This window comes from Dicentrarchus labrax, unplaced genomic scaffold, assembly GCF_905237075.1.
Source record: "Dicentrarchus labrax unplaced genomic scaffold, dlabrax2021, whole genome shotgun sequence".
Lineage (NCBI taxonomy): Eukaryota > Metazoa > Chordata > Actinopteri > Moronidae > Dicentrarchus > Dicentrarchus labrax.
In genome coordinates this window covers 9,177,945-9,204,147 of record NW_026136721.1, presented here as the reverse complement: position 1 = coordinate 9,204,147, position 26,203 = coordinate 9,177,945, and the positions used below count along the sequence as shown (strand labels likewise).

The 26,203-nt window shown below is 40.8% G+C and overlaps 2 protein-coding genes and 1 long non-coding RNA gene across 4 annotated transcripts in view; all 3 read right to left on the bottom strand.

The window, feature by feature from the left end:
- The window catches only part of LOC127355332 (sodium/potassium/calcium exchanger 3), a 55,436-nt gene extending 54,148 nt beyond the window's left edge, over nucleotides 1-1,288 (bottom strand). The window contains exon 1 of the mRNA XM_051386116.1: nucleotides 720-1,288. Coding sequence (XP_051242076.1) covers nucleotides 720-915 — 196 coding nt within the window. The 5' untranslated portion in view covers nucleotides 916-1,288. The remainder of the gene's footprint in view (nucleotides 1-719) is intronic.
- A 3,637-nt stretch (nucleotides 1,289-4,925) lies between these two features.
- Nucleotides 4,926-18,496, bottom strand: dtd1 (D-aminoacyl-tRNA deacylase 1). 2 transcript variants are annotated; one of them, XR_007881735.1, is made up of 6 exons: nucleotides 18,110-18,496; nucleotides 17,619-17,709; nucleotides 16,640-16,875; nucleotides 15,555-15,652; nucleotides 11,230-11,443; nucleotides 4,926-6,825 (listed from the first exon to the last, which is right to left on the bottom strand). XR_007881735.1 is itself a non-coding variant. In XM_051386183.1 (6 exons), the coding sequence occupies exons 1-5, from the start codon at nucleotides 18,150-18,152 to the stop codon at nucleotides 11,288-11,290; spliced, it is 624 nt and encodes a 207-aa protein (XP_051242143.1). In that variant the 5' UTR covers nucleotides 18,153-18,496; the 3' UTR covers nucleotides 4,926-6,825. The 2 variants fall into 2 exon arrangements, 1 of the variants encoding a protein (XP_051242143.1); XM_051386183.1 differs by having other exon boundaries at nucleotides 11,288-11,443.
- A 129-nt stretch (nucleotides 18,497-18,625) lies between these two features.
- On the bottom strand, nucleotides 18,626-21,107 carry LOC127355381 (uncharacterized). The gene is made up of 2 exons (XR_007881736.1): nucleotides 20,860-21,107; nucleotides 18,626-19,294 (listed from the first exon to the last, which is right to left on the bottom strand). It is a non-coding gene; the product is annotated as an uncharacterized LOC127355381 (long non-coding RNA).
- Nucleotides 21,108-26,203: the final 5,096 nt, after the last annotated feature.

Here is a 26,203-nt window from a genome sequence, read left to right as displayed (position 1 = left end):
TGTAAAGAATTGCAATATATCCCTTTGCTTACAGTACTGCAATGTATCACAATATACTGAATTTAACCCCTGTATCGTGATACGTATCGTATGGCCAGATTCATGCCAATGCACAGCCTTAATGAATCTGGCCCTAATAATCAGCCTTAATAATACCTTGTACATTATACTTATCTATGGTATTGAATTCTAAAGTTTAGTAAAAAAACAAAAAAAAAAATACATAATATTTTGTAAAATTATAATAGTTTGCTCAATTAAAAAGACATTGTTTTCATTCCTTTGAAGGGAACTGTAACTGATAATAACAATAACTGTGTAATACCGTGAAACCGTGATATTCTGAGAGGGTTATCTTACTGTGAACACCTCATACCTCTGCAACCCTGGATCCAAACACATAGGCTAACTTAGAGATGATTATTCCAGAACAAAGCTTTCAGTCCCCATAGGAACAGAATGGAAGAAGCCTTAATCATACAGTTCATTTAGAAATTGAGTAAATGTGCCACACAATAAGTCCCTGTAGGCAACTCAAGAATAACACTGAACTTACTTCTTTTAACAGGAAGATGCAGCTACGCTAATGTTAATGCCTCTGTACTTTAGAGCTGTGTTCGGTGTTAGAGGAGCAAACATGTACAGTACTGAAACAAACAGGCTGTCAGCTGGAGGGGTTCAGCTCTCCTTCTCCGGCATCCCGAACAACAAATCCTCACCTGAATTTTCCGCTAAGTAGGAAAACCCCTTCACGACCAGGAGCAAGCCGCCGAACAAGCATATCTGGATTAAAACCAACTCCTTTCGTTTTTTCCGTCTCGCTCTGACCTTCTTCTGGTTCGGCATCACTTGCGTCGGCCGATTCCGGAGTCGGATACCCGGCAGAGACATCCCCTCTACCGCTGCCACATCCATGCGGATCCCCGAAGTCCAAAAAAAAAAAAAAAAAAAAAAAAAGAAGAAAGAAAGAAACGAGCAACCTCCTGTAATCCCCAGGAAACTCACTTATCTCCCGGGAATGGATGAAAAAGTGCAGGGGAGGGGTTTCAGAGGAGCGGGGGGGTGGGGGGGGATGTTAAAAAAAAAAAAGTTGGAATTGGTACCGCTGGGATGCTGCGAGGGCTGCTTGGCAAAAAAACCGGCGAGCTTCTGGCTGGAAGAGGCGGGTTTAGCTTCTTATGTCATGTTGAGATGTGGTTTCGGAAGTAGTAAGGCAGAGGACTGCTGCACGAGCCCTCCATGGATGCGTCCGTCTGCTGAGTGTTGAGGGAGAGAGACACCCAGAGAGAGAGAGAGAGAGAGAGGAGGGAGGGAGAGGGTGCGCGTGGGCATGTACGCACATCGACTAAAGTAAATCCCAGGTCAGAAATCAGTACAGGTGCTCACACTGGAGGAAGCATTGTAGCATGTGAGAGCTGGAGTACACTCCTACCCATATGACACTATCGCCCACTTTCTGGTATTTTTACTTTATATTTCATGTGCTGTCAAAGTTAAGGTTGCCCATTAAAGCTGCATCACAGACCTTTTCCACGGCAGCCATTTTGACATGACGTAGTGGGGTAAACACAGGTGTTACCAGTGATACTAATTAAGGTTCAATTCCATTCAGCTCAAACAGACTTGTGTGTGTCATTGGTAATGCCAGTGCCCGAAAGGGAGCACAAAACCCAAATTCAACACAACCCGAACCCTAGTTCTTTTTTTATCCTTTTTAACAAGGACATTTCCAGTGTTGTTTTCGAAGTGTAAATCTAGCTAGCGTAACTGCCAGCATTACTGTACGCAGGGTTTTAGAAATACCAAGGTCCAAAAACTGAACTTACTGGAAGGTTTTTGGGGCATCAAAGTAATTATTTTTAGGCAATTGTTTCACGACTTTTAATATTTATTTATACACCTCGGAAAAAATACTGGGGTCGATACCCCCTGGACCTCAGCGCTGGGTACAGCCATGCTCAACAAAGGTGGCGGTACTCAATGAAGTAGTACAGGTACTCATGTGGACAAGAAGCAGAATCGCCAGCACTCAGTACCGGTACCTACCTGCCCATTTCAGACACTGAGTAACACCTGTGTTTACCCTACTATTTCATGTCAAAATGGCTGCTGTGAAAAAGGTCTATTCTAGATTCTTTGGCCATGTAGGGCCAGTGCAACAAGCTGTAAACACAACAATGACCTTTTATCACCTCATAAAGTTGACGGGGTGAACGTGTTAGCAAACAGACACAAAGCAGCATTCATTTGGAGCTGTGTTACTGGCCACCCGGTATATGTAAGTCCAATATTTACTCTCAATATTTACCTCTAGCTGTTAATAAAATGCTCTACCATGTTCACCAGCTGGGTGCTAACTTTGTCTGCTGTCTGGTGCTGGCTAGTTGATGTGTACAGAGGGTTCTGGTCTGAGCCTTTTCACTGAAAATGGCTGCCTGCTGCAGCAGGGCAGGACAAGGTTGACGAGGCCGGTGAGACCGAACCAAAACCGCCGCAAATATAACAATGAGCTGAGAGATGCTAAAACGGCCTGTAGAGCTGAGGGGAACTGTAGGGTGTCTATTTGTTACTACGGGCAACACCTTTTACAGTTATAATGTCTGGATACTTTAGGTACAACTGAATTCACAACTACTCAAATAATGTAATAATAATGTATTTCAATGTCGTTCAGATACACAACCTCACTTAACATTTTTAAAATATAATTACAAAATAGTGTAATACCAGTACCAAAAGATATAGGAAATATAATGTCAGTAGAAATTTAGAAAATTTCATTAAAGCATGTCTTTAGCACACACATATTGTCCACTGTGCTTTTTTTGACTTGGGATCAGATCTGTGTTGTTAAATATGGTTCATAGCTTGACATATTGTGTATTTGACATAAAAGCTCAATAAAAAAAAAGTGTGTTTGAATCAAATGAAATGAAAGTAGGTGGAGATCAGAATTGGAAATTGTTTGTTTGGTTAAGGTGAAAACAAGATGTGTGCCTTTCACTGCCCTCTTCTGGGAATGTCTTTTATTGATGTACAGTGCAGCAGCCTGTACTTGAAGGAAATTGCATGCTGTACTGCTGAATATCAAAATAAAGTTTGGTTTGTGAAGCTGCACTGGCTTTCTAATAACCTTCCTAGTTGTTTTGGACTGGTACCACTCACAGGCTCAAACATACACGAATCCTGTGGGCAGCAGCCAAACACTACTCTTCTATAGACATTAACAATAATAATGTTATTAGTCTAAAATATGTCAGCATCTCAGCCAAAAGTGAGTGTCATTCCCTATGAACATGGATAAAGACCGGTTCTGTTTCTCTTCAGGAATTTGGACCCTCGCTGCAGCAAATCATTCATCAAGGCCAGGACAGATTAGATGTAGTATTTTCTTTGGTTACACAATAGTAGTTAGGTCATATGGATTGATTTCACTTGTGCCTGCTTGTACATGTTGTCTACTCACTCACTGCATATCTGTGTCTGCAAAGCAGAGATGGAGCAGAGATTTCTGTGTGTGTCTGCCATTTCTGATGTCTCTGTGTAACAATTTGGGTGAAACAGAACTTTAGGATAATGGATAATACTTTATCCCGGCCAAGTGGGTTTCTTGATTGTCGGGCCTGAGGTTTCATATAAATAGCACTGGAAACTTTCCAGCAAGAATGGAAAAAGTGGTCAGGGCTCTAGGCAACTGGTTTCATTGTGCTTTTTTAACCCTTTAGAGCAGCTTAGACTGATAAAATTAAAGACAAGAAAAAGAGGGGAAAGCAAGAGATGTGACTGAGAGCTGTAAACATATTTTGAAGAAAAATAATCCATGTTTAATCCAAATACTATTATTTTTCCCCCAAATAAGATACTGCCAGTTTTTAGCATCACATATGGCAAAGCAAACTCTAGTGACAGTCCACCATGACTGAGACATTAGGGCTGCCATGAAACCTGGCTTGTCTAACTTGCAACGTGAGCTTGGACAGGGCATGGAATTACCAAACAAGATGAATTCCCAACCTCTCAGAGGCACACAAAAGAGAAAAAAAAAGAAAAACGCAAGGGGAATGAGGGAAGAGGAAGGAGGAGGGGGGGGGCAACAAATTAAATCCAGTTAAATTGTTTTTCCATAGCCAGTGGGCTTGGCAAAGGACTCTCACAAACACACACAAGATGTAAGATAAGTTGTAGAGAAGACTAACCAGACACAGTGTGGTTTCAGATGTAAGAGAATGCCTGGAATTTAACCCACTTTCCCATGTCCGACTGACACCGCGCCCACTGCCCTGCCCCGCAGCCCGGGGTGTCCACGCATGGACACACAAACAGCCATGTTGGTTTGAAATACCCAGGTGATTCCGCAGATAGACAAACCTCCAACATCTGCCCCACTCAACACTCCCTGTTCACACCCCGTTCCAGCTGCGATCGATGGCAGCCCTCTCAGAGGTTTGGTACAGTACAATCAATAATCGAAGGCCCCGTGGCCTGCTTCCTCCCCTCTTACTGTAAAGCCTGTCTGGCATTGAGATCACAATGCAGTCATTGCAGAGGAGAGCTGCAGTTCTAGCCCAGTTTGAAGCAGTACCAAGGCTAGCTAGCTAGCGGACATATTTGGGTCATTGTCTTCCCTCTCCGAGAGCTCCCAAGTCTGGGCTACAGCAGCTCCTCTCCCTCTCCTGCTGCTCTACACCACAACATGGAGAAACCTCAGCTCAGCACCACTGGAGGGAGAGAGAAAGGGGTTGGGGGGATATTGCATGGTTGGCCAGGAATAGCTTGCTGAACTAAAAAAAAAGCTTAAGAGCTAAAGTTGGGACGATAGAGACGGACCAGGTGGTGATGCTGGAAGGAGAAATAAGGACAAGTATCCCTGCTTTTGCATCAGATAAAAAAAAAAGTGGAAAAACACACAAGAAACACTGCATGGATTATTTTCTCTATTAACAGCTTTATAAAATGCCAACAAAATGTACATTCAGATCTGTCAAGGGACAGCAGGACAGTGTCACAATCAAAAACATTAAGAAACAGATGTGTTTCTGTGAGGCCAAAGTCTGCCCAGCCACACTGGTGTCAGTGTTCAATGATAGTAGAGCGCCGTCGGCCATCTCCACGGAGGCAGAGTACATGTTATTGATACAAACAGACTCGAAGTCACTGAGCCGAAGCTACTTGATCCTAGATGTAAAATCGACCACAGCTGAAGCAAGCAGTATGGCACTCATCCTCCCTGCAGTCAAACGATCAGTTCCTCAGTGTGGGTCTGGTGGGGAGACTAAATGAGAGACATGCAGGTAATCTTCAGGGATTTTAAGGTCCAACTGAAATCACAATTAAGTCATCAGATTTTGCAATTGAAGATAATGTTGAAGTGGTTTTTAATTGTTTCGCTAATATTCTTTTGAACACTGAGAGGAAGAAAAATGTTTTAGAGAGTATCTAAAATGCTCCTTGCAGACTAACAACCACAGAGACAATGTAAACAGACAAACGGTTAACTAGTTTACAAGACGAGGACAGACAGCCTTTTGTTAGCAATGGAACTGAAAGGGAAGGTCCGCAACATTTAACATCATCTAAACTGTCCAATGTTGAAATTTGCAGGTGCATTTATAAGCTGTTCAGCTAACTAGCTAATTAGCTATCTAGCCGGCAAACAGTGCACGTTTCCCATGACGTGTGTTACTTTGTTACTTAATGTAGCAAGCTAAGGTGCAACACCAGACGTGTCCATGCTTATAGAAGGAAAGCTAACGTAAAATTTTAATTTCTCCCTTTTGCCAACTGACAGGAAATCTAATTTATGGAGCAGACCTGTGTTCTCTAGATATTTCAGTTGGACCTTAATACAGTACTCATACGGGTAGGGTACCAGTTAAAGGTGCTGTAGGCAATATTTTAGTGTTAAGGTAAGTGTTAAATAGCTCTACATCCTGACAGCAATTACTGATATAGAGTCTTATGGCAGTGACATGGGTCCCTCAGTCCCTCCTTTCTGCAGTAAACGGAGAATACATGTTCAGGAGGCCCGTTCACACTTCACAAAATTGTTTCGTGGGGGAGTAGGGAGGGGACTGAACGGACAGAAAGTTAGCCAAAATGCACCTTACACTTACAGCACCTTTAAGTTTTTTGTCCACAGGCCAAATGGCTAGTGAATATTCAAACTGTACCAGCCACTGAACACATTATCACTGATCTACCAGCTTTTTCAATTTTGTTCTGGCACAATAACATTTTTAAACAGCATTTACACATGTACTATACCAGTCATGAGGTGTAACTGGGACAATGAATATGTCAAGGCTGTTGCATTATCGCTGTCTTGATGTTCTTGTGCCTGTACTATAAGCCAAGGACTTGGAGCAGAGTTATGCTTCAGGGTCAGTGCCATGTGTCTGAGCAGAGATTAAGTGGGAACAGCGGGCTGAGAGTGAGACAGGCAGGGAGAATCTGAAAGAGAAAGACGGACAGAGACAGAGCCCAAAGACAGTAAGAGAGTACAGAAAGCTACTGAGCCACACAGCGTAGTGCTATTGATATCTGCTCCATCCCATATCACCCATGTTACCTTCCTATGCATTTCCCTACATCAATCTGTCTTCTAGTTAGACTTTGCTACTTTGTTTACACCTAGGCAGTCCCATGTGATTCTGGAGAAGAGAAGCCAAAGACACCAGTGAGGGGACGATGTTCTGCGACAGGCCAAGATAATCCAGCTGATTTGCAAACAGGAAGGAGGATGGTCCACGATCAGGTGTAAGAGTCACTGAGGATTAAGGCCTTCCTGAGGAAACTGGGCTCACCTTCATGTCCCCAGTATGACATCTGCATGAGAGAAAACAGAAGAGAATCACTTTGGTCTCTGGCTCTTTTTATTTGGATTATCATTAATCAATAATGCAGCTTGTTCTGCGAGCCATGTGGCCACCTACAGGATAATGACACACAATGTTTTACTGAATTAAAACTAACATTCACTTACAAAGAAATATCTACTCAAAGTTTGCTGACATTAGCCACTAAAAACCAACTGCTCATACCTGACCAAGTAAGGCTGTAGCAGCAAATATCTTTATTTAATGTTTTTTTTTTTTAAAGGTGCCTTTAATTGCATATTTAATGAATATTTAAACTAACAACCAAGTGAAAACAAACAAAAGAGAAAAAAATAAAAAGGGATAAAAACATCAACCTGTGTATAAACAGTTTCAGCAGCAACCTATTTACACATCCAGCAGGAGCAACATTAGCATTCAGTTGGACCTTACAGATTCAAGCCAATGTATATTCATTCTCCTTTCATTTCTGTTCTGTGACTAAAGCTGTAAGTTGGAAAACCAAAATAATAGGCTGAAAGATACTAAAATAGTCCACATAGCTGAGGGTAACTGCAGTTTGGTGATAATTTTCTGTGGTTTTGTCACTATGAGTGACAACTTTCACATTACACACTGTCATTTGATTAATTGATTAATGCTATATATATATTATATATAATATATATTATATTTTTTATTTTTTTTTTTTTTATATATATATATATAAATATATTTATTTATAGAGAGAGAGAGAGAGAGAGAGAGAGAGAGAGAGAGAGAGAAAATATATTGTTTACAAATCAATCAATCAATAAAATGTATCAGCAAACAGACGATATAGTGGAGTCACCGTGTCCTGAGCAGACTCCCTTTACCTGTGTTGCTTTCACAGCCTCTCTGTGGTTTGTTTACATAGCCGGTCTGTTGAGTAGAGTGGCTGAAACTGCTGTTTTTGTCATCTACGTTGGTGAAGGATTTTTTTTCTTCAACCAAACCCGAGTCGGTGGTTGGTAGAGCAGTGTTTTAGTGAGTTTTATTTCGTTTCTCTGTCTGGTGGCGAGCAATAGTGATATTACGGCTGTTTCTGGTTAAACAAAAGGTTTATCTCTGTAGGGATCCTTTCCATAATGTTGTCAGACACTGAGAATAACAATCTGAGCTTGTCAGTGGCAGCAACAAGAACTTTTAGTGGACGGACTTTGATGGCCGCATTTGTCCCCAAGGATTAATGTTAGCTTATTGCAGCACTTTTCACAAATATTTTATATTTTCACTAACTCAGTGAATAAAGGTTTATTTTGACCAAACCAGTGTCAGTGATTGTTGGAAAGACTGGAAAGTGGTTTTGGTGAGTTATTTTATTTCTGTCCCATTGTTTTGCTCTGAAATGCTGGTGCTCCAGTGCGACATCCAGTGTCAAATGAATTTCATATATATCTCATCTAAAGATGTCCCTTATGCAATTGTAGGTGAACAGATATAAATTCAGTGCTAGAAAAGGGAAATTGGAACCATCATTTTATTGGCACAGATTGTCAGCAGATTTACACAAACGGAGAATGTGACTGCAGGCTTTATTAAATATAAAAAAGGCACCACATTGTGAAAGCAGCCATATAAAAATCTTAAATGAAAGTTACATCTTCTCTCTGAATAAATCTCTGACAGGTCTACTGCATAACAAGTGATTTGCCAACAATTAGGGTAGCAAATGACAACGTGGGCTGGAAATTGCTCACAGCAACCTGACGAGCAGCAGAAACCTTCATGTAAGCTGTTTATATGAAAATCAGAACATTGAAGACAGGAAGGAAGGAAGACCAGAGAAGATAATGGAGCACACACTGCTCATGTTTAAGTCATGCAAAGCAAACCTCGGGAACACCGATTCCCTCTTTAAAATATGCAGCGACAGAGCCAGGCAAGCAAGCCCCTTGTCTGACATCTCTCTTACATCCAAATTTCCCTCTCCCACCTCTCCTCCCACCACAGCGCGCACACTTCCAGAAGTGCTGTGTGTGCACTCCCCTGTCGCACACGCAGGGATGAAAAACCAAGTAACTCTCTCCACTTTATTTTGCTTCTTCTACTTTCTTGTTTCCCCCTCTTTTTCCCCATCTCCCTCGCTCTGGCTCTCCGTCAAACAAAAAGAAGGCCTTACGTAACGAGTTTCTGAAGCCTCCATGTCTTGGGGCACATATTTACCCAACATGCACTTGGGGATTACAGTGCAAGGCCCCCTGCTGTAGAAGAGTCTGAGATAGGACTACAGGCTTACAAGGTCCCACATGGGACAGGGTGTGTGTGTTTATGGCGTTACAGAACAGACAAAACTGTACCAAACAGGAAAAAAAATAACTCAGCGTCAATGGTGAACTTCAGAGGTTCACACTGGAGTCAGACCTGCTCATGTCTGTATGTATCGGACAGTACGGCCGCTGTCAAAGGCGCGGCTGCAGTGCCAGTTTGACGGCGTATCTGTGAATGTGCGTGCCTGCCCGAGAGTTCACACAGGGAGAGGGGCTGTGCCACAGGAGCCAGCAGCAGCAGCCTCAGCAGGGAGAGCAGAGGGGACACGGAGGGAGCTGACTCAATGCCTCCCCGTCTCTATTCTCCCAGAACTCCTCTGTTTTTGCACTAGTAAACAAATACTGAAGGCAAATAAGAGCAACCCCCGACCCCTCCTCTCTCTCCCTCCTCCCCGCAATATGAGCCACAGAATGAGAAACAAACAGGTCTGTCTCGCATGAACGTTGCTGAGTTTCACCGCAATGTCAACAACAACAAAGGGAGCCGGCACAGACGAGGAAAGGAGGGGTGGAAAACAGAGATGCTGAGGTGAATGTGAACGACGCTGCTTTTTTTTCCTCTCACTGCACATTCAAAGCTACCATATTGTACTTGACACAATACACTAATATAATAAATGGGAGAGAACTATTTTTGAGGGCAACTGAATTTGTTGACAGTGCAAAATACAAAAAACAACAGTGCAATCTCTTGCAAAAAGGCACAGCTGTACATTTTCTGAATATTGTTTCTTTCTCAGGTGTTCAGGTCTATCAGGGTTTCTGCAAATTTCAGAATCAAACTGTCTTTTAGACCTTTTTTTTAACATCTGCTGTTGAATTTGAGAACCACAACATACATGTATTACCTTTCACATTCTTATGTGCTCACATGCTGTATATAAAGTGTTTTGCGAGATACTGTAAAGATGATTGATGATAATGTGGTTTTCTGAGAGTTTTCCTCTTTTGCCTCGACTTGAAATCTGCCCATTTACAGTCAATATTTGTATATTAATAATGGAAAAAAATACTATGAAAAAAATACTTAGTGTAATATAAAAGGCATTTCTCATAGTGATGAACCCACAGATTATCCCCCAACTACATTTCACTTCCACAGGATCTTAAAAAGTCTGTTAGCAAAAAGGTTCTGACAAACCTGCAACCAAGCAGACAGACAGAGCTAGCAACTAGCCGGTGAACATAGTGAAGCATTTGCTACATTAAGATCGATATTTTTCTCAGGAGCAGTTGAAGACAAAAACAGAGCTAAAGGAATAGAGAATATATGAAGTGTCTGCTCTGCAATCATCTTCCCCAGTCACTCAGATTTGCTGAATCTTTGGTTTTAAGCGGCTCCTTAAAACCCATCTCAAAAAAGTGCTATATAAATAAAGTCCTATTTACTTACTTACTTACTGGATGTGTAAATAGGCAACTGTTTGCTAACATGTTACCATATCTCCTTGATAACGCAATGACGATATTATGATTTCAACTTGCTGCACTGCCCCCAAGTAGCCAAAAAAAACCATTAATCAGGGTTCCCACTCTTTTCCGTTCTGCTTCACATCTGGTTAACCCACTTTGTCATACCGCGCAGATACGGACTGTCAAGTTTCAAACAAAATATGCCCCTAGGTTTATGTAAGAGATCTGAGTGAGGGGCTAAAATACAATATCAAATAATACAAATATAAATAATATATTGTATATAAATACAAACATTCTTCAGGACAACACACATTATTATTATTATTATTTCCAGGATCTTTGGTTATTTAATCAATTTCCAGGTGTTTTATTGACTGGAAAACTAGTCTCTAAATTTCCAGGTTTTCCATGAAGCCATTTTCTTCACGCATAAGAAATGCTAAGTAAGTGACAGAGTTCTTACAGAAAGCTTAAAACAGTGAAATAATGTGCACATTTAATATCTCTCTGTATGTGAACTGAAGCCTTTTCAGTAAGCAAATATCATTAAAAGTAATAAACAAAACTAAATTCACAGTTAAAAAATACACTGAAGAGATGATTGGCCTTTATAACATGGTGATTCAAGAGAAATTACACTCTTTAACAGAAGAAATGAATGTAAATAAAAGTGATGTTTTAAGGACCTGCAGACTCCTGTGTGTATTTCTGTGTACATCTCCTCGGCTCCCTCACCCTACCGACCTAGGGCTCTCTCTCTGACGACACATCTCCCTCGGCTCCACTACTGGCGTTGGGGTCCTGCCGGTAACGCTGGGCGCCTTTGTCCCTGCTCGACTCTGAGGGGCCCTTGGAGCGCGTCTTCTCTTTCCTCTGCTGCTGCTTCTCCTGCTTTGACAGCTGAGGAAACACAAGAAACAGGAAAGCTGGTTCTTAAAAAACAATCTTCATCTTACAGTTCAATTCTTGTGCCCTTAACATGTACAACCTGTCAAAGGAGATGACAAAAACACTTTTCTATACACATGCCATGAATAATAGAAAAGCTTGGATTGTGCCTTAAGAACATTTAGGTGCCTCTGGAGAGGAAGAGGAGTTAAAGGAAAATTCCATACACATGGCTATAACCAGAGTGCTCCAGTTTACGTTCAACTTGCCTTGTCTACTTCTTCAGTCTTTTTTTCCCCCAGAGAACATGAACTGAACTTGATGCATCCAGCTGTGAGTTTTATGTGTTATCTTTGCAAAATAGAGACTAAAAAAACCCTTTCTTCTGAACGGCAAGCTGACATTTGCCAGTGATGTCTCAGATAGCCAAAAATATTTTCTGCTATCTAACTTTATTGCAGCTCTACTAAAATATCTCAGAAATGCATCATTTAGTGCTTCTGCTTTTTTAAACAGAATTATTTGTAGTGAAAGAGCATGAGAATTCTGAAACTTTTTTTTTTTTTAAATAAGTGGTGTCACACATTTGTACTAAATAGTGACAGCCCTAGTATGCACCTACTGATGAAAAAAACCATGTTAAAAGGTTGAAATGCAACCATTTTCTGGCAAGGTGTAGTAAAAAAAAAATCCTGATATATTTTTAACTTAAAACAAGAGTTGATTATATTAAAGTTAGAACAGAAATAATGCTTTTCTGCCTAGTTTGAAGAGGACAGGGCACAGTTGGTAAAAGGTAATGTCACAAACTTCTGTGTGAACCACACCTACACAGTCCCACTGAATCAGATGAGCGGAGTTTTGGAGCAGATAATTATTATTTTTTCAGGGGCTACAATTACCTGAAAATAAGACTTAGTGTTTTTGTTACCTTAGAATGAGCCGCTTTTATCTACAGAGGGAGCGGGTCCTCCTCTACAGAGTCCGCCATGTTGAACCACCATGTTTCTACAGTAGCCAGAATGGACAAACCAAACACTGGCTCTAGATAGGGCATTTTGCATTTTTTTGCAATTTTCAAGGCCACAATAGTTTCTCCAACACGTTTAGAACAATAGGGTGAGGTGAGCTGTATTCAGTTGGTTGCAATCTGCTATATGCCACTAAACCCTAGACGTTTATGTATCAAATAACAAGTGTGTGACATTCACATTTTTAGTTTGAAAATCTCTGCTAGTAAAGCTGAGACAAGTAAAGTTGTAAAATAGAATAGAAATGCATCTTTGGCTGAACTGTAACTGAAACCTTATCAGTCTGGGTCTCCTGGTGGCTCAGTGGGCAGAGGCACACACCATGAACGTGCTGCATCATGACTTGCAGATCATGACCTTTGCAGTACGTTCAGTGTTCACCCAAAGGTCCCAGCATGCATGCGAATTAGTATAATTAATTAAACAAAGGAGAAACACATCAGCGCCCGACCAACACTCCACATCTGACTCGTCTTTTTGAAAACACGACCACTTTTATTCTCTCCTCATTTAGAGCTATTCTGAGTTGTCATATGATCACTTCAATGAGTCTATTGTTGTGACTGCATGCACTGCCTCTCACACAATCCAAAATAGCCCTTCCCAGTGCCACTCAGCACAACTAGTCACAACTCCAATCAAACCCGCTCCTACTTCTTTTCTCATTGTATTCCTCACGGTCCATAAAATACCACAACAGTCATGATGAAGTAGTTATGCTACCAGTCATCTAAAAGGCCTGTAAACACAGATGCTAAAACTTTTATGGCTGCGGGGTAAATATTTATGACCTAAATGTCATCTTAAAAATCCAACGCATTGCATAAGACATTACATTATTCAAAGAACACAAAAGAAATTCAGTGTTATTCCCATTTGAACCCATTAACATGTTGTAGTATCAAACCAGGCTTACTGTCTTTGTTGATGATATAACATCTGGTACATAAAAACCTAGGGAGATGCATACTTTAAACATCGGAATACAAAGTGGACACTGTGAACAAACATACAGGCTTCTTTTTGCCATATTAAAGCTACTTTCAAACCCAAAACTCTGACCCCCCAGCCCCATAAAAACCTGACCTAACATGACCAAACATAATTTCTGTGTATGTTGGGTTTCAGCCCACACCCCAAAACAAAATGCAGTCAGGTGAACAAACAGAAAAACTCAAGACCCCTCTGCCATTGATCCCATCCGTCCCCAAAGAGAAAATCCAAACTGGATGATTTTCATTGCTCTGGATAACACCATTGTTTGCTGGCCGCTTGACCCTGCAGTGGACTAAATCCCTGATTCATGGAAAGAAAGGGACAGTGTCTATTGGCCGTTGCTTCATTCCCCCCCCGTGCCAAGCTTAGCCTATTGGCTGGCCTTTTATCCCTCATGTTCGGCCTTGGCTTTGGCTCCTCGGCCCCCACAGCAAAACATCCCAAACAGACAAGATTAAAATTCTGAGGACTGCTTAATATCCCTCCCTTTGGGCTAGCAACCAAGCCCACCAAGGGGAGAGCAGCCAAAGCATAAGGATGTTGGCCGGGTTCCACGGAAGTGACCAGAATTGTTTCAGGAAGACGGATATATTAACCTTTTTCGTACGGATGGAATTAGATGCTGAGAGAGATGTATCCCTGTTACTGAGAGGCTCTGGACATATCTGGTCAGTACTAAAACCATATTGAGGTTTGATACTCCACCACGCCATTGATAAGTTCTCAGAAACCTAAGAGGACATCAATGAACTCATCTTTTAATCAACTATTTATTACAGAGTTACACATGTTCTTCCAGAAGAACAGCAAATCCAAATTATACCATATTATATATATAAAAAATATATATACAGTATACTGAAGTCAACAGAGAACAGGATGAGCATGCTGGGAGCAGGCCTAGTCGGCTCCCACAGGAACAGGTACTGCAGAGGGTGAGCATGAGGTGGCAACAGCGAGTTTCCCAAAGCCTGTGCATTTGGGCTTGTGCTGCCAATCATCTGAAGCCTACACATAACACCCTGTCACCCACACACAGATGTTAACCCGACTAAGTCAAATCGGGTGTGCTTTCAGCTTCACCGTGGGAGTGACTGAGTGAGAACACTCAATGAATCAACTTTTTCAACAATTTTCTGTGGCTTCCACGATATGAGCGAAACTTTTTATACTATACAGTCTTTTGATTCATTATTTATATAAAGAGAAAAATACTGATTAGTGCAGCTTTAATGGTCATAATACATGCTTTCGCACATCACATACTACATCATTTAATGTGTCTCATACTTATGATAATTGCATGTATTATTATATTTTTGAGTCTCACTTTAAATACTTAAATACATTTTCTATTCATTTGTGTTGTTGTTTGTAGTTGTTATGGACACTTATTTCATTTCCACTGAAGGTTATAGTATACAATGTACTGTTATATTTTATGTTACATATTAGGTTTGTTTTTCCAACAGTGAATAGTGTTTAAGTAGTTTAAAGAAAAAAGTTAACTATGAAATGTCAGTATTAGTTTTGGACTCAAATCCGATGTGACATTTACACCTACATAACAATTAAACACACAAGGTCAGTGGTAGCGGAAAATAAACCGCTTTTCAAAAAGGTCTCATTAAAATCTTTTTTTTTTTTTTTAAAACAACCCTCTGCTCTACATGTAACATGAGAAAGACGAGCCACTGCACACAACAGAAGAGTAAATATCACCACCTAGTGGTTTAAAATGAGAAATAAAATGAGTCCATGAACAGTTGAACGACACTCCATGCATGAATTCAAGTTGTGTAGAGGGATGCAGCTGAAGTCCAGCAGTACAGTGGCAGAGTGAGAACCAAAGTTCATTTTACATAACTGCTCTGATTCACTGTAAAAATGGACCGTAGACACAACAATAGTTCATTTAAGGTCCCTTTACTAGCTTTTTTTCTGAGCTTTTCATTGCATCTCCATGACAACTGAGAAAACATCATCCACTCTGTATGGAACAGATGAAAGCTCCAGTAGAGAGCTAAAAAATGTCCCTTGAGTTAAGATTTTTCGGTCAAACTACTTTGTCCAAAACGTCCTGCTCGATAACGTACCTGTTTGGGGTCTGTGGGACCAGAGGGTGATGTAATTTCTATGGTAACAGGTCCGTCGTTTTGAATGTGGACTTGCATGTAGGCCCCAAACTGCCCGTCTAGAAACACAAGACAAAACAGAGACAAGTCTTACAAGCCATTTCAACCGAGACCTGAAAATCAAAGACATAACCTCAAGTTTCATCTATTAACATCACTGCCTACAGTTTACTGAGTGACACGTCCTAATATTAATGGTAAAGACAAGTGGAATTTGTTTAGCACTGGCAGTGTGTGCTGTATCATAGGGATGTGGGACAATGTGGAGCCTTGAGACATTGGGGACAAAAGACGAAGGGGCTGTAGGAGGACAGGAAGTTTCAACTTAAATGTTCTCCTTTCTTCCACTGGGTCCACGAGATTAATGACACCATCTGCACAATGAAGCTGTGGGCCGCGGCGGAAAGGCGCTGCATCATCATATTTCCTCTCTGGAGGGGAGGGGACTAATTAGGAAGCCTTATGCCTCCCTTGCTGGGACAAGGTGTTCTCCGCACCTGCTCCCCGGTGGGCTGACCCAATTCACTGCCACCGTCACCGCGTCACAGTGCCGATAATCCGCACCTCCCACAGCCAAAAAAAGCCATAACCTTACGCTAAGATGGGAATAGAGGCGGGTAAACAGCCGGGGGGACTGGGCGCCGATCCAAATTTAGAAGTGAGTGGCGATAATGGTGACCCTCCACACTTTTGTTTTACTGCGCTCGGAAGCAAGTAGCTGTAAACAACCCCTGTCGTTTTGACCTCCACAGTTTTCACAATAAGCCTTTAAATTCATGCAATTTTTCAACTTTTATTTCACAAAATCCATCGTATTCCTCAGAAATAAACGCTGGCTATCAGCTACTCAATACATAACCTCAGCTGACATTAAAAATGTTTAGCAATAACTGCACAAATGGGACAATTATTCAACTGATTTCACAAAATCTGGGGGAAAAGCATGAATTTAGTGCTTTGCTAGCTCTCCTCTAAGAGCAGCAGGAACACTGCTGTAGGACTATAAAGTGGGACATTTAAGATGGCTAAGTCATCTGTTCACCCACCCTTAATGAGCTCTGGCTTGTAGGCACTCCTCATGTTCTCCAGGATGCTGTTGTAGAAGGGCTGGGCCAACTCTGCAGGCATGGCTGAGTGGAAGTCTGGCTTGTTGCCCTTCAGTATACACTGCAGTGTGAACTGGCTCACGCACAGAACCTCAAAGTCCTGGTCCATGACGCTCTTGCTCCACGCTCGCCCGTTCGCGTCTTCAAACAGCCGCAGGTTCAGGATCTTCCGTACACTAAGAAAAAAAAACCCATGAGGGATCAACTCATCTGTAACTGTGACAAGCATTCTGATCAACCTGGTCACATGATGGCAGAGAACTTATTGGCTTTATCTGAAAGGACACACTGGAATGGCTTCTCATTAATATTGAAGTCTGTACTTACCCTCCAGGCAGGCACTGGATGCTGTTCATGCCACAACATGAAAATCAACTTGGAACTTGACTGAGATATGTAATCTATTACAACGAGAGTTAAGTTATCTGTATCTGTGGTTTCCAAACGTTTTCCTTAAGGGACCACTTTCATCTTATTCAGTAAACTGACAAGCCCTGCTTCGGAGACATATTTTCTGGATATTTCATATTATATTCAAAATACCCAAAATAATATTCAATGACCCAAAATAGTGAACTCAGTAACTGCAAGAAGTTTGTGTAAAACGAGTGATTTGGATGAATTTTGAGCAGATGATTTCCTGTTTACAATACTTTCATACAGTTCTGTCAGTATTGTGTTTTTTTCTTTTAGATCATTTTTAACAATCATACAAACTTACTATGCTTCTTTTTTGACAAATGGCACGGCCATTTTTTAAAGTGATCCCTTGACCCCTGCCCTCAAGATACCTGAATGAAAATGGTTTCTCTGTTTACCCATGAGTCTCCACTTTATGCTAATCCAATGCGGTTTTGTCATGTGCACAGTTCCATAGTTCTGCATACTGGGGTCCATTAACAGTTCCGCACATACTCACATGTAGTCAGCATCCCTCTGGGTGTCCTCCACTGATATACCCAGCAGTACACACAGCCCTCGACCTATTGAACTGATCTGTTCTTCTCCCACTGCAGGAAAACAGGAAAGGGTTGAGTGAGTGAGTGAGTGAGTGAGTGCTCATTGATAGGTGACAGACTGAATGACATCAGTGTGTGTGTGTGTGGAGGACAGCAGCCAGCAGTCAGGACTGTCATTCAGCTGTCAGTATCACGGACATCCAGAGGACACACCGAGCTTCAGCACCCAGCCAGCGGCGCCCTGTCTACACTCCGGACGGAGACACGCCTGGCTGTCTCTGGAGACTCGTTCGTTTCGCTGGGAGTGCTAATGCTAACCTAGCTTGGTTAGCTAAAATGCCTGGTCAGCGTTAATAAATGGAGGTTATTAGCCTGTTAGCGAACGGTTGTGGCGACACTACCAAAGGCGTCAAAGCATGGCAGTTCCGCTCAGTTCAAAGCAGCCGCTTACCTGTTACAGTCGCCTTGGTGACCCGCTGAATGATAGCTTTCATTGTTTTGGTTGTGTTGGGGAGCACGCTCACACAACTTCCGCTGAGCTCTCACTGTGTGGACGAGGCGTTGTCTCCATCTAGTGGCTGAAACACGCAGCACACATCCTCTGCTTCTTCCGGAGGCTGCCCGGGACTAAATGCTCTCTGTTCAAGTCACTGGAGCCAATGTGGCTGTCATTGTAGAATATAATGAACATATAACATTTGATACATTATTAAACAGTTCATGTATACACCCAACTGTGTATAAAATAGTTAGCTCTACCTGGGCGGCTACTACACGTTAATGCATACAGTTCTGTCAAACAGCATGTTAACACCAGATACAACAATAACATGAAACCACAAACACTCCTAACACCTTCATTATAGTGCCTTTCATTGAATGAAGAGATTAAGGGAACATTCTGGTCATGGTAGTATGGTACCATACCTGCTCTGCTCAGAGAATTAGAGGAAGCCTGAGTACACTGTATATTACAACATGGGTTTATTTGAACATCATGAGTGGTTGTGGAAACTGCTTATTGTGGACAGGCGTGGGTAAAGCTCAAGGAACTTCTGTATTGATTCTGGCGGCCCCTGTGGACAAAAGCGGTAGTGCTTCTACCATCACATTTCATTGATTTCAAGGGGAATCCAAATCGACCATTAAGAATCACAATACAGACACAGTTAATCTTCTTGCTGAGGGTTATGTTTGTTCACATAGGTCATATAAAGGCATCAGTATTGAATTGAGACTGTTTCATAACCAGTTAAAGACTCCTCGTAGTACATTTAATTATAAATAACGTGTGAACAGTCCATTATGGCGGCTCCCTCACACCTGGACAGGTGGATACTGCGCTGGAGATTATTTTACAAATAAACATAATGTCTTCACACAAAAGCGAAAATTCACAGGGCATTATAAGAAATGCTCTTGAAAATGTCAGTGTCCCATCATCCTTTGCACTGCTGATGCAACTATTTGCCAGCATCTCCACTCCCAGGCTCACTGCTGAAGGATCTGATGAAATTGTAGATCCTTGTGCTGTACGGGACAAAGTCTTTCTTGTAGATGATGACAGACTTGGTGTGGGGTGTCTGATAGACGACTTGATCCTGAGTTTCTGGCTTTGGCACCACTTCTTTTTTCTCTAAGAGGGGGGGAGTAAAGAGTGATCTTGCAGTTAGAACTGATGTCATATGTATGTAAGCTGTGTGGAGGCAATGCAGTGTAACAACAAAAGTTAGCCATGTTAAAGTACAGCAGTTGATACTAAAAAGCAATAAGTTGTTTTTTTAATACTTTTTATTGCAATAAACATTTTCAGCTACCAAATCTGACAACATCTACATTTGATTAGCTATTATCTTTGGTAACTTATCTTCCATTACTAAAACATTGAGCTAAATTGTCAAAATAATCTAGTATAGTCAAATGCTATTGTTATTGTGTCAAAGTCTGGTCTATTGTAACAGAAGCAACAGAAGTATGTATGCATCATTGGTACAAAATATTGAAATAAATATTAAATAAATACAAAATACAGACAGAAGATTGTATAAAATCTTCTCTAAACAGGAAATAATCTGATCAAAATTCATCCAAATCACTCGGTTTACGCAAACTTCTTGCAGTCTCTGAGTTCACAGTACAGTTTTGAATACAGAGCCGTCGGCCCTACACGTTCACTACCCAAGCTGCATAGGGAGAGGATGAACAGAACTACCTCTCAAGAAAATAGACAAAACACCATTGTGGGAACAGGAATCAGGTAAACTTGTGTTCCCCAAGTTTAATGTCAGCACATAACAGTACCGTTAAGTGGATGTGCAGCTTCTAGTGCATGTCTCTCTCCTTATGTCTCACTAACAGCTGACAGTGCCATGTTTAGTTACAACTCTAATATAAGATGGAAAGCAATGGAATGACATTGACTATTGATCAAATACTGAATTTAAATGTTGATTAGGAGGGCATACTGCGGGATATGTTTGCACATCTCTCAGTAAATGATAACCAACAAGTACCATAGTATACCCCCAAAGTATAAATAGTCTTTTATATTTGAAAATCTATACAAGGAAATCTGGGGAGCCCATTTGAGGGCCTGATATTCTGAGACTTAAAGCTGCAGCCAGACGACTGTTTACACTCTATAGCCGAAGCTAATTATATAATATTATATAATAGGACTGGACTAATTACCAGACAGCAGAGCCAAAGCTCTGTGTTATTTCTAATAATCACTCATCTTAAGATTCTGTAGAAAATATTCTATTCAGTAAATATTGTTTATACCTCATTCTGTTCTGTGTACATGTACTTATTGCTAGACTGACACACTGTTTTAAAGGAGGGACGATGGTAGTGGGAGCACTGTGACTGTCAGGTGGGGCCAATAGTTAACAAGGCTTATGGGTCAGGAAGGAGGGCCCATTAGCAGAATCTTGGAATATAATATGAAATATCCAGAAAATATGTCCCTTTGTCAGGGTTCACTAAATGATAGACAGGGGCCCCATTAGTAAAGGATTGATAAAGGTTGGGAGCCACTGGAAGAGAGAATGAAGCAAAGCTGGGTGAACAATAACAGACAGATGAAGTCACACTCTGTTATTAGTCTGCTTCAACGAGGGGGATGATACACGTGTGTGTGTGTGTGTGTGTGTGTGTGTGTGTGTGTGTGTGTGTGTGTGTGTGTGTGTGTGCACTCACCTGCAGAGTCATACCGCCCTGTGTATCTGAAGTAAGCGTAGGAACCGAACATGCTCCAGATGCCCAGCGCGTACAGCGCAGACACTCTGCTGTTCCACTTCACTATGTCATTGAACTTCATGACTGCGAGCGGTCCCGCCACACTGCCTGTCTCTCTCTCTCTCTGTCTCTCTGTCTCTCTCTCTGTCTCTCTCTCCGAAGGGCTTTGGATTAGTGCAATGACACTCGCGCCGCCATGACACTCCACCCGGAAGTACTGCCGATATTTTGAAAAGGTTTCCGGGGCGTGTTTTTTTTTTTCATTATTAAGATATATATATATATATATAGTTATTTTTAATGCAAAATATAACTGTAATACAAATTAGACATATATGTCAAGGGTTAAGGGGTACACACGAAAAAAGAAGAAAAAAGAAAAGAAAAAAGGGTTCAGTAATTTACAAATATTTAGTTTTTTGGCTTTAGGGGTTTGAAGAATGCTGGATAGTTTGTATGTATTGTTGCATTTTATTTATAAAAATGTTAAATAAAAGGTTTCTGTTAAAAAACTGACTTTTCTGAAAGTGAAATTTTGCTAGAAAAACAGACCAATGTATAATGTCCTCTTATATTGTCTATGTTCTGAATGGCAGTGAATATTATTGGGCAAATCATGTCAGTTTGGACAAATGATCTGTGCAACTAAATTAAATTTTTTTCTACTGTAGTATTTACTTTTCATGTTCTCACTCAGAAGCAGTAGTAGCAGACCTATAAGGTATGTTGAATACCATTTAAATGTAACTTTTTCTACTGTAGTGATAAAGTAGTACACCAAACTATTGTCACTTTTTTTGTTTCAGGTACTCCCTGTCAATTTTCATATTTATATGACTATTTAAATTTTTAAAGCATCTGAGCATTCCCCACCCCCTAGATAAGCCCCAAATACATTGCAACAGGTGCCTGCCCACTATTTAATACCCATGTTCACATGTTAGTGAATAATAATAATACATTACAGGTGCACTTTTTTTTTACATATACGCCCCTCATTTCTCTATACAAGGAGATACATTATCCTAAAGGTGCGTCATGGACAAAGCAATGTATCAATCAAACTGTATTTATATAGGCCAATCAGCATGCATGACACAAACAACCAATCAGGATGGATTTTAATCAGCCAAGAGGAAAGCATTTAACAATCGACCAACTGGGATGCATTCAACGATAATAAGTCAATCAGAATGCATGTACAAATAAGCCAATAAGAAAGTATTTCACTAAAAGGATGTATTTCAAATCGGCCAATCAGCATGTGTCATGGCTCCTTGCCTTTTCATTGGGTTTTGTTGGTTTTCCTCCTCCCCTGGAAACAGTTTTTAAGACCTACCTGCTCTCTCAGGCCGATGGCTAGCTAGTGCCTCCATCTCGCTGTCTGTGTACCTGGCATGTGTGGGTATGTTTGTGTGTGTGGGTGGGCAGGGGAGGAATAACATCACAATGTATTTATGTTTTTGATTTTTTTATTGAGCCTACCCAGCATGGAATGTGCGCAACAAATAAGCTTGACATGAGTTGCCTTGACTTGGTGGTTCATTGTAGAAAATTGTCAGACCTGGTTATGCAATCACACTATAAACACGTATAATATTTATTTGGAGCACCTGCTCCAAATCTCTGCTGCTCCTTTCAATGCTTCATATATTAGGTATGAGTCACCCCACACTCATTCCTCTGATTTATTATCCTATAGCGCTCACGATACATGTGATAAAGGTCAAAGCTGTCACCTGACATGCCTTGTGGCTACTTTAAAATACTGCAAGCACCTCTGAACTATAACATGTAGGAATCTCTGTGACTTGTTAACTGGAAATTTTATATGATTATTTCCGATTATTTTATTTTTCTCCTTCAACCATGAAAGATATTCAGTCCAAATGAAAAGAACAGCCCGTCCTCACAGACCACTCCCTCAACACCGATGGGTTTTAATTTGAAAGGGCAGAGGTGTAGACTTACACTTCGATTTCATGCAATACAGAGGATTTGAGACTTGACTTGGACTTGACTCCCGTGAGGTCTGACTTACTTGAAACTTGAAAGCCAAAAGTCTTTGAAGTCTCATATTTTGATATAGCACAATCTGAGCAGGGCTGAAGACACATAGGTCATATACTCTTCTTTTTTTTACTCCTTTATAATGTAAAGATAAACTCAGTGGATTTTTAAAGATACAATTTTTTTTAGGTTAAGTGCATTAGGCAATGCATTTGCCCACTTTTAGGGTTTAGATTAAGAGCAAAAATAACAATGCCCTAGTCTTGCCATTCTGATTCTGCTGAAGACTTAATGGAATACATATTTGTATTGAGAATATATTTAGATTTTAAGCACATACACTCTCCTAAAATGGGCGGCAGTATCTCAGTGTGTGGGGACTTGGCTTGGGAACCAGAGGGTCGCCGGTTCAAATCCCACAGACCACAATATGGCGTGTGGACTGGTAGCTGGAGAGGTGCCAGTTTCACCTCCTGTGCACTGCCGAGGTGCCCTTGAACATTGCAGCCCCATCACTCCACCATCTCTCTGCCTGTTTGCATGAAGTGTGTATTTCAGCCTGTGTGTGTGTGTATAAAAAAGAGTGAAAAGAACAATTTCCCCTAGGCGATTAATAAAGTATATCTTCTTCTTCTTGTAAAACAGCTGGGCACTGTGGTTTTTTGCAAGCGTTGCTCAGACTGGAGTAAGTTGTATATTTTTTGGGGACTATTTTCCAAAATAAACTACAGTGTGTGTGTTCATGGTAATGAAGGGACATGTCAGCCAGTACATCAGCTTTTGGACAACAGTGGAGATCAATGGCACAGAGGAAGAAGATATATCAGTCTTTGGCTACACACACAATACGTGTTAGTAGGACCTGTTCATCGTTGGCTTTGGTCTTTTCATCGTATTTACTGACAGTGAGACAGTACTGTAATGGTCGTTTTTAAGAACGTATACAACCCTTTGACCTGGTCATTGTAAAACCATACACAACCTGTTAAAGAGACTATTATATGCATACAACCTTTAACCCTGTTTCTAACTACACTCTATGTCCAAGTAAACAGCGGCATGTTGAGACTTCACTAAGAAGCCAAGGACATGATCATCTTACCACACTATCTGTCTGTTTACTGTCCCAGAACTCAGGAATGTGTAACTGTGTTAGAGTGACGCTCCAACAGGGAGAAAACCATACTGCTTCTTTGAATCTTGGCTCTTTCAGACTCATACAAGAGTGTGTGGCTGTTGTGTTGAGTCCATTCATGGATGACTTTAATAAGACCTTACAGAAAGACAAGATCATACTTTGTATGCTTTATTTAACAAATACCCACCACAGTACGAATATCACCAGATCTATATTTTAAAAACAGCTCTGGAAAAGGTCATTTTTGAGACATCAGTGAAAATGACTGTACCTTGTGTGGGAGGATTTATAGCACTGCTACTGGAGAGTCCCACACAATCATTTCTAAACATATATCATACAAAATATGACTCAGGTGTGCACATGCTATGAGACACCTGTGGCTGCCTGGTTGCCTGTACAAGAAGGTGAAAATATGAATCATACAAAACTATGATGGGCTGTTTGTGTGACTTTATAGGTTGGAACGTATGACCATGATGTAGTAAAGGAATCTCAAGAAAGTGAAAATGTTTCTCGGAAATGAGTGAGAGAAAAATAATCTCATCAAGCATATTTTCGATTAGAAAAGTAATCTGGTTTTAAGAAAATATATCTAACTTTGTCTTAATAAGATATTACAGCTGATATTGAGCTAGATTTAACCAGTTCCAACAATGGTTTGCATAATATCCCAGCAGAGGAACAAGATTATTAAAGATTAAACATGCACAACTTCTCAGTTTAAGAGACAGTCGTCTTGTCCCAGTGTTGGAAATGAAGCAGAGTTTTTCATTGTTTGATTAAAAAATGCTAAAATAAGAACGTTTCTGGTGCCATCACTTATTTTTATTACGCTGCCTGAAGAAACTGTGTCCTATTGTAAGATTTTTCAAATTCAGCTCAATAAAGTGACCAAAATACTTATTTTAAGAACGACTATCTTCATTTCCATTGCACAATAATAAGCACAACAGTCTTTCAGTGGCTAGGTGTTATGCTAGTTTTAAGAACTCTAGTAGAGCAAAACTGCAGATTCTTTTACTCAATACAAGAGGATTTGATTATATTTAAGAATATTTGGCTTGTTTCTAGAAGGGTTGTTTATGCAGTGTAAGACATTATGAAATGGTGTCAAAAAGATTTTTATCATCTTCTTACATTTAAAAAAGTGTTTGTTGTGGCTTCATGTGTACAGGTGGAATGTTGAAATGCCCGGAGCAATGTTTTGTATGCTGTGTTTTCACTGTTAGTGAATGGTGCTGTTGAGTGCAGATGGCACCGCAAGAAGAAGTTCACTTCCACTGAATTTAGAGATCAGCATATGTTGGCAGACGTTATGTAAATAAATCCATGCCAACACTTTCACCACAATAAATGCTTCATTTCCTCTTTTCTTGTATAGATATCTTTTATTTGGAACTTGGAGCTATTATTTTTTATCCTCCAACTCCTGGAAACCCTGAAGCATGTGGGCGTAGATCCACACTCGCTCTGAAACATACCTGACTAATAGCGTTTAGCCGCTAGGTGTTAACATGTCACTCATTCTTTTCTCCCTGAACTTTGCATTTTTTTCAAAGCAGTCTGAAGATGGAAAACAAGGCAGAAGACTTTATAATATTATAATACTTTACACCAAGGGCACTGAAATGACATCTTAACTGTTTTGGCCTGGCCAAGACCAAAACAAAGCGACACACATCATTTAAGAGGAAGAAAGACAAACATATCACACTGTGTTGTTTTCTGATCGCTGTTAAATCAACAGACATTTGGAAAACATCATATTAGAATGATCCATGTCACTAAAGAATTCAGTCCGTATCATTCAAGAAGTTGTTCCAGCAACAGATATAATTGAACTGAAAGATTACATGTCCATCATAGGATCAGAAATGTACGGTAGGTCTAGACTGAGTTCTGCTATTTAAGCTGCATTATGCTAAAGTCTTCTTGTTTCTGACAGGAAATGTGAAATAAAATCAAAATTTTGGGAGGGAGCATTATATTGCCTTTATTTGATAGGACCAGCTGAAGAGTGACAGGAAAAGGGGGGAGAGAAAGAAGGGACGACATGCAGCAAAGGGCCGCAGGCTGGAACCAAACCCATCACAGCAAGCACCCAGCCCCGCCACATGGGGTGCACACTCCACCAGGTGAGCCACCAGGGCGCCT